Genomic DNA, 9,117 nt, shown 5'->3' on the forward strand with positions numbered 1-9,117 from the left:
GTTAGCTGTACACTACACACAGTACGAAACAGGAATCTGACAAAAAGTCTCTGTTCCCCCCAGTTCAAAACACTGCTCTTCCAAATACAGCACCCATGGAACAGTTGACCAACATACTGGTCACCAGGCCAAACACCTTAACTGTCGACTCAACACTGAGTGTCTAACAACACTGGAAGCAGCAGAGAGAGAGAGAGAGAGAGAGGGGTAGAGCATGGGGGGGGGGGGGGGGGGGGGGGACAAAGCTTTCTGATCCACGTTAGTCAACCATGTCACCAACATGATGACACTGAGAGGCTGAGTAGCTGGTTTCCTGTTTCCTCTGTCATCCACACAGTTAGGCTCCATTGACTCTGTACAATCCAGGATTCGTCCAATCACACAGTGACCAGCAGCTGTTGTGTGAAACCCATTTACGTTCAGGAATACAAATCCTCCACAGTGTACTGTGGGAAAGAAATGTCTTAATGCGACACTGACCAGTTAAAGGACAATGTTCAGAGGCTCTAGAAGCAGTAATATTGGTTTGATAAACGATGCAATAAGAGATGCAAAGGCTCAGCATCAGAACACAGTCTGTCCTGTGTTCTCCACTGAGACCAAGAGCACATGGACTTCAGAGACATTCTCAAAGAAGGTGTTGTGCAGTGTCTGTGTTTCTGCACATATTCCTGTAGACTTGAGGAGTTTCTCTCCGCAGAAGGCTCTTCATACAGACCTATGATGACAGGACCACCAAAGATCTTAGTGCTTTTGATTGAGCTCAACAGTCTGTAATTGTTTGGACAATAATCTGGGAAAATGAATGAAGTGTGTGTCATGTGGTTCAGAAGTCTGGTTCTGATAAGAGTTGTATGTATGAGGTGTTTTGCAGGTGCTGGGTGTCTGGTTTTGTGAAATGTGTTCAGTGTTTTGAGAAAATGAGCCTGTTTTCAAAGTTGTGTGAGTGTTTTACTGAGGATTGGACACAAATAATGGAAATACACCAGTGACCTTTACTAGAATTAGAATTAATGTAAGGATGTATAAATTATATTTATTAATTAACTAAAAGTTCAAAATATATAGAAAATGTAAAGAAAATTAAGTACAAGTGATCAGACATGTCTTTCATCAGGTTTATTTTGCTTTAAAGCAGATGAGTCAAGAGCAAAATGAGACAGAGATTCATTAAGGTTCACTTCCTGTTCTAATCCAGATCCATGAGGTGAATCAACAGATTTTATTCAAACATAATTCACTCTCTGTTACATTCAGGGACTCAGTGTGTGTTATAGCAGAAGGCTGTTTGACTCAGGGCCAGTTGCAGCATTTGCAGGAGTCCCAGTAGATGAGTCCGGGCTGGCAGCGGTGCAGGTAGGTGTTTCCCTGGAAGCACTGGAAGTAGGTGGTCTTATCAGCCACGTTCTCATACAGGCCATCCGGGCGGCCACGGCAGAAGTCGTCAGTGGGGTTCCTGGTAGTGGTGGGGGCCGGGGGGATGGTGGGCTTTGGGGGGAAGCCTGAGGAGTCAGATGTGAGGACAGAATCAGCAGAGGCTAAACCAGCACCAACAGTAAGGAGAGGGTTACGAAACGGAGAACGTTATGAAACACAACTATTAAACGAGCAATCAATGAAATACAGGAGGGCAGTTTTCATCGTTTTCAGGTGTCTGTTATTGCTAGCGATCAATAGTGAAAGGCAACAGAGTGAGCAGAGCTTTAGTTTTTACCCATGGACGCTCTGAGGTGGTTGATGAGGGGATACGCTCCAGCTGAGCAGAAGGATCCACCAAAGTCATCCATGTCCAGAGTCCACACATGAGCACCTCCCAGGTTGTTGGCCGTCATCCACTGGACCTGTAGGACGACCACATCAGTCACATCTAGAGATGGACTTAGACCTACTCTGTGTCTTAACCGTAGTTATTGTATAGTACCAGTGTTCATTAATAAACAGAGACAGACTGTAATTGAGACAGCGTTAGTAATAATGGAGCCTGTACCTTGGAAGAATAGCTACGCATGTCATCGTAGCCCACCCAGGAGCTGCCATAGGTGGCGTAAGGAACCTCCTGCTCAGAGATCCATTCAACTGTAGCACTGGAGATGAAGTCACAGATCTGGTGGCACATGAAGAGTTAGGTCAGACTCGTGAGGGCTGGGGATGGGCCAACTATACTGATGTCATCCTTTAAAGGAAAAGTTCACCCTCTATTCTACATTTACAATGTTAACTGTTCAGTCGTGTATTTTTCTTATTTTCATGGACAGCTGATCAAATGTAGATGTCACATTGAGATACAGTTGAATTAATCTGCAGAAATGTTGAAGTGTACAGAACAAGCAGGGCTGTGAGTTCTTCATGGCTTTAGAGGCAGAGTGGGTTTTCAGTTTGGGTGTTTTTGATTCGATTGCGGACATGCACCAGTGTCATTATAACATCAGTCAACACAGATGCAGCAGTCAGTATTGAATTTCAGCACAAACTCAGCTGATTATTACATGAATATACATGAATGTGCTGTACCTCATAGAAGGCCCAGAAGCCGGCAGTGCGGGTGTAAGGGCCAGCGTCTGCGGGGCCTTTAGCTGGAGCTCCCAGGCCGGTAGCAATGCTGCTCAGGCGGTAGGTACGTCCGTAGGTGGGGAAACCCAACAGCAGCTTCTCAGCTGATGCTCCCAGAGACAGCCAGTGGGATACAGAGGAGTTCTAACAAAAAGGATGTTGGGTATGTGAATAGACAACTATCTGCCAACAAAAATCTGATCTCTGCAGTCAGTATTATTATAATAGGACTCATTGTCATGAGGTTTGTGAGACCTCCTGCTCCTGAGGGGTCAAAAATGTGTGTGCATAACTGAGGTGGAACAATGACATAATGCTGGAAGTAGCATATTCATAACATCATCATGTCCTGTGATCATTTAGTCTAGTGACAGCTGGTTTCAGTCTACTGTCAGCTGGTTTCAGTCTAATGTCAGATGGTTTCAGTCTCATGTCAGCTTGTTTCAGTCTCGTGTCATCTGGTTTCAGTCTACTGTCAGCTGGTTTCAGTCTAGTGTCAGCTGTTTTCAGTCTAGTGTCAACTGGTTTCAGTCTAGTATCAGCTGGTTTGAGTAGACAATTACTACAACTACCTGGATGTCCATTTTAAGTTAAAGTGAACAAAGCAGCAGACAGGTTGGCGACAATCACAGTCACTTCGTGATCGTTATTTCCCGGCAGTGTTTGATATGGGATGACATCCTGTTGAAATTCATGCACTACACCAGTGAGTATACTGTGTACACAGTGCACTACACAGTACACTACATGTGATTATAATGTGTACACGGTGTACTACATGTGAGTATAATTTGTACACAGTGTACTACATGTGAGTATACTGTGTACACGGTGCACTACATGTGAGTGTACTGACTGATGTATCTGATTTGAGACACAGCAGTAGTTTGTGTGCGTCTTACGATATTGTGATGAATGTGTGAGCCGGTGTCCACAGAGCTGCGGTACAGGGGGCTGTTGTGTCCAGTAGCTGCCTCCCAGTGTCCATGGAAGTCGTAGGTCATGACATTGATGAAGTCAAGGTGGCTGTTGGGTTTGAAAGGTCAGCAGTAAAAGATTAGTCGTAGTATATATCCTAACTCCTGACAGTAGGAGGGATATCTGAGAGGAGTCCAGTGATCTGTCAGTGAACACTGGTCTCATGCTGAGTTCTTGTCATGTGTCCTACTAACATGTCCTTGAGAAGATACTGACACCTGTATCTGTCACACACAGTAAGTAGAGCTGGTTTAGTTTAAATTATCAGCACCAATACAATAGCTGTGTTTTACTGCTGATACCAGAACTACACCTTTTTGATACCTTACATTTGAGTTGCGTCCAGTGAAATCAAACTTACGGTGAAATCTTGCCGACTTCGTAAGCTCCGTTGATGGTGGGACGGAAAGAAGCAACGTTGGCCGACAGCAGCAGCTGAGTCTTCCTGTTTTCTCTGGCATCATCTTCAAAGGCAGTGGACAGCTCCTGTAGGCACACACCACTGTGTATGTCTGTCTCACACTACAACACTGAGTGGGACCAGTTTGTTCACTCGTTCACTGTGCTATATCATCATTTCTTGTTGTATTTCCATTAGTTTATCATACAATAACAAGAAAGTACAACTTTATAGATTAATTTCCTATTCTTCTTTTAAAATAACACTGACTAGCTCAAGGGTGGGGTCGTCCTAACAGGTAATCAAGACTCTGTCAGGCTGTACTTATAGGAGCTATATGTAAGTTTAGCTATTGCTACAATGTTAGCATCAGCAAATTTATTTAAAAAGGCGTACTACTTGAATGCTGTACTACAGTTATAACAGTAATTGCATAGGTGTTGACTGTGTTGGCTATGCAGCAATAGCAAAACTAAGAAACAGCTCCTTTAAGCACAGCTGTGCTTAAAGAGGTAAATTTTGATGGCAAACCAAAATAAATGCCCTCTGGTGGTGCCGAGGTGATGTCAAAATCAGACAGAATCACCAAGGTCAGTAGGATTCATCCTCAGCTGAAATGTTTTGGTCTGGTCAAAGGTGGTGGACTGACTGAATGTTCTAGAGCCATGATGCTAGCGTAGCTAAAAATCATGACATATCTATTTCTGGCTGGCTCATATGGGGTTTTGCATGTATTTCATTTTTTTTATCAAATATGTTTATTGTGTTTCAAACTATGAGCAGTAAACTGATTATTTTAGGATTTGAGGCCAGTCTTTAAAGCCACTACTGTGTGTGTTGGATTTATTGGCTGCATCTGGTGGTAGACTAAAGAAAAGCCACAGTGATGGTCCGTAGTGCACATGTAACCCCGCCCCCCCACCCCCCACCCCCCTCCCCCACCCCCACCCATAATCAATGATACCTATTGAATGGTAGTGATACATTCCTGCTTTTAAATGAAGGTCTGATTTTCAAAAACTAGTATTGAAAATTGGGGGACATGCTAACCGTGACCAGCAGAGTGAACCTCTCCTTGTCCTCCTGTGGGCTGCCATTCTGTCCCGGATATTCCCAGGCCAGGTTTAGCCCATCGAAGTTATGGGTGCGCAGGAAGCTGATGACCGACCTGATGAAGGCTGCACGACTCTCGGGTTTGGCGACCATGGTGATGAATCTAGTGGGGTGGAGACAATAAAAACTGTGGCATTCATTCTGCTGCCGAAGCAGGAGAGTGTGTGCGGTAGACTGTCGTAGCATTTGAACTTACGGGCTCATTCCATTGACTGTGCCTCCGACTGACAGCAGGGTCTTCAGAGCAGGATTGCTAAAAGCAGAGCAACAAGCAGAGTGTCTGGTCAAACATACGCTGATGACATCACCGTATTCCAATTTAACTTGATGATAGGAAGGAAGTCCTCCAACCCAAACGACCCTGTTGTACCCTCACATATGACCAATAGGAACATACCAGCAATCATTTGCTCCTATCATAATTAATGTGGCCACTAGAGGTCTCCTAACAGGAAAACCTGACTGTGGGTGGTAACAAACCGCTGCACAGACTACCTGTGGGCTCGTTGTTAAAGGAGGACAGTTTCTTTTCTACAGTTGACTGAAATTTAAGCACTTTTGTTTTCACTCCACTTTTCCATGAGTTGACATAAAAGATCTAAGACTTTTTCAACATTCAAGGATTTATTTCTCCTCAATTTTCTTCACAAGTGTCTTTACATCTGTGTTAGTGAGAATTTCTCTTTTGCCAGGATCATCCATCCACCTGACAGGTGTGGCAAGCCCAGATGCTGATGACACTGCAGGATTATTACACAGGTGAACCTCAGGCTGGTCACAATTAAAGGCCTCTTCAAAATGTGCAGTTTTATCACACACTTCCACAGATGTTGCATGTTTTGAGGAAGTGTATATTTGACATTATGAATGTTGACCAGAGCTGTTGCCCAGGAAATGAATGGTCATTTCACCATCAGCCAAAGTGTGACTGTACCCACTCATCATGTTTGAGATGATCTGGATCTGTGTGACCAGCGTGATCCACTTCCTGTAAATACCCAGCAACTTCACAAAGCCATTAAACAACCAACACCCTGATCAGCTCTGAACAGAGGAGCTGTGTCACACTGCAGGACACAAATGGTGGTTTCTGATCCATGACCTCCCCCCCCAAAAATGCTCATCTATCAACCAAGACATGTGAAACCCACAGTTCAGTCCCTAATAAATGTCTTTCATTCTCAGAATCTATTTGTGACACTAAACGACAATAAATTTGAACATGAATTTGAGCTAAAACTTGAGATTGAAAATAAGTGACATTTGGAGTTGATGGGTCATTTGGGGAAAGTGTTGCGAACCCTGCCTGCAGGTCAGTGTCTGATTGGACAGTTTCAACTCGGTGTGTTAGGTTGTTCTTGGCTGGTGAAGTCAACAATGTCAACAAAACACCCGCCCAAATGCTCTGGTGATGAAGGTGGATGGTACAAATGCTGCTATTTGATTGGCCAAATACTGTTGGAGGAAACACCTGGGAAACTACCGGCTAGCTTCGAAGACTGTGTGTTATTGGGAGCAGATGGTTCCTGGTCTCAGAGGATCAGTAAACCTGAGAGCAGCAGGTCATCAAGAGCAAAGCAAACATGGCTGCCCACACAGGTATGTGCTCACCTGTACTGAACTATGTGGGGAAATGTGAAGCTGTACTTTATGTCAAATTGTAAAAGGTCTGGTTTTGCACCTGTCCCTGATTGCTGTTGACCCATTCTGTTTTTGACACCTAAAAACTGGTCAATTACATCTGTTAACAGTGGCCGTTAGAAAATGTTAATTTTGTTAATAGCTGACATGGTGATGGTTGGTGCGTTAAAATGCATTCATCATGTTGAAAATATGTCATTATTTCTATATATATATATATATATATATATATATATATATAGTTATTTATGTGACGACCTAGAAACAGGACTCCAGCTGCAAACAGTTCCAGGCTGAATAACGTTAAAAAGGCACTGGTCTGGTCTTGGAGGACTGGACAGACTGAATCCTGCCTGTAAACGCTGTGTGGTGCACATGTGTCAGCTGACACACACACACTGCGTAAACTCACACACTCTTGAGGCTGTTGAGTCTCTGGTACTGCTGCTCATCGTTCCACTCGATGGCGCTGATCTGGTTGAAGCTGTTGATGGTGGCCATGGTGTAGATGACGTGTGTGCACAGGAAGGGGTCGATGTTGTCTGGGGTGAATTTGGCCACGCTGGGCCTGTACTGGGCCCAGTTGGTCATGTGGCACACCAGCTTATTGGATGAAGCTGCAGGAAGGTAGAGCACAGTGGCGGTGAGACTCTGAGATTTGTTCTGAGTTTGATGAAGAGTGGCAACCCGTCACATGACGCAGATACTCACCCATGTGCAGAGCGAGCAGGACACCCAGAGCTGACAGAGGAAACACAGGAACGGTGACACAAGGGACAGACACATAAAAACATCTCATGTCCAAGAAAAGAAACAATATCTCAGCACAACCCAAAACCGATAGTGTAGGTACAGTTCACTTCCTATGAAAAAGTGCTATTATAATAATTAATAATGATTTAATCATCATTATTATCATTATTATTTTTAGTAGTAAAATCATTTTATATTCCTCAATTCCATTCGTTATACAAACGGAGGAAGTTACAGTGAGTAGCCCCACCCCCACACAAAACCTATCAACCCACCAGGACTTAATTCAAACCCCTGAGGCTGACACCTATACTACAGCAACTTCTTTTGTCATATTACACAGACTTCTTTATTTTAATTCTCATTGTCTGTGAGTAGAAGTCTTTCCATGTACAGATGTGTGGATTCGGAAACATCTGTCGTCTTCTGTCTTCAGTTTAGTTTCTGGTCAGGATTATGGTTTCTTAGATTTTTCGGTCAGATACAGCAACTGACGACATCAGGAGACAGAAAACTAAGAATTTCATCGCATTGATAACGTGTTTATTTCTACATATAATAATAAAGGCTTTGAACTGAATTGAACTGTACTGAGTGAACTGAGTGAACTGAATGAATGAATGAATGAATGGTATTTACCTGTCAGGAGTCTCGCCATTGTTCTCTCTGGAGATTGGAGTTTTTCTGTTGATGAGAAAATGATATAAAACACATCAGACATCGGGCGGCCACTGATCCTAACGATCAGTCTGTTAATGAGTCAACACACACATTAACTGGTGGACATTTTTCTGTACTTTATATAGACATCATTTCTACAGATAGAATAAATCATTTTAAGAAGCTGATTTAATTTCATGTATTTTGATGGAAACATTTTTAGTTTCACTGATTATTATAAATAAAAAGTCCTGCAGCATCTTTCAGATGAGTCAATGTAAACGAAATGAATCATAAAGTAAAACCTGTTCACGCACAACAACCTGCAGCTAAATGCTAATCTACATGAAACAAATCCAGACATGACGACTGGTGTTGAGCACGATCTCATTACCTTTCTTCAAGAGGAACAGACGCAGAGTCCAGGCTCGGCCGAGCTGGGTCAGATTTATATTTTACTCATTAATGACTAATAGCCGGTGGCAAAGTGCAGCAGATAAGAGCTCAGTGAGGGGGGAGTCTGACTGACATGCCAGGAGACCGGGAGAAGTCAAGAGCTGCTGGGAAACAGACTATCAGCTCAGTCTCTACGTAACAGTCAAACTGCAGTGATAACAGCAATCAGTCGACCTCTGCATTTATTAATTACAGGAAGTAATGATCAGTAATGATGAAAAAGTGAAGATGATAAAAGATGCTGACAGACTAAAATCCAGCTCTCAGCTTCCTGCTGGGAATCTGGTTAATGAACCTCTGGGTCTGAGCCTCAGGAGCCTGGACCTCAGGGTCTGGATCTCTGAGTCTGAAACTCTGGGTCTGGGCCTCAGGAGTCTGGATCTCAGGGTCTGGATCTCTGAGTCTGAAACTCTGGGTCTGGGCCTCAGGAGTCTGGACCTCAGGGTCTGGATCTCTGAGTCTGAACCTCTGGGTCTGGGCCTCAGGAGTCTGGATCTCAGGGTCTGGACCTTAGGGTCTGGACCTCTGGTTGGATGAGCATGTCCATGTGACCCAGGTGGCCACAG

The 9,117-nt window shown here is 43.8% G+C and overlaps 1 protein-coding gene across 1 annotated transcript; it reads right to left on the reverse strand.

Moving 5' to 3' along the window:
• Nucleotides 1-1,104: 1,104 nt before the first annotated feature.
• Nucleotides 1,105-8,705, reverse strand: LOC139615292 (acidic mammalian chitinase-like). The gene is made up of 12 exons (XM_071473110.1): nt 8,490-8,705; nt 8,075-8,119; nt 7,394-7,423; nt 7,095-7,299; nt 5,238-5,294; nt 4,979-5,144; nt 3,890-4,014; nt 3,453-3,576; nt 2,512-2,694; nt 1,988-2,104; nt 1,715-1,841; nt 1,105-1,502 (listed from the first exon to the last, which is right to left on the reverse strand). The coding sequence occupies exons 2-12, from the start codon at nt 8,091-8,093 to the stop codon at nt 1,294-1,296; spliced, it is 1,362 nt and encodes a 453-aa protein (XP_071329211.1). The 5' UTR covers nt 8,094-8,119; nt 8,490-8,705; the 3' UTR covers nt 1,105-1,293.
• Nucleotides 8,706-9,117: the final 412 nt, after the last annotated feature.

Source organism: Trachinotus anak, unplaced genomic scaffold (assembly GCF_046630095.1).
Source record: "Trachinotus anak isolate AG129_WGS33_773 ecotype Australia unplaced genomic scaffold, CSIRO_AGI_Tana_v1 ptg000045l, whole genome shotgun sequence".
In the NCBI taxonomy this organism is placed as follows: domain Eukaryota; kingdom Metazoa; phylum Chordata; class Actinopteri; order Carangiformes; family Carangidae; genus Trachinotus; species Trachinotus anak.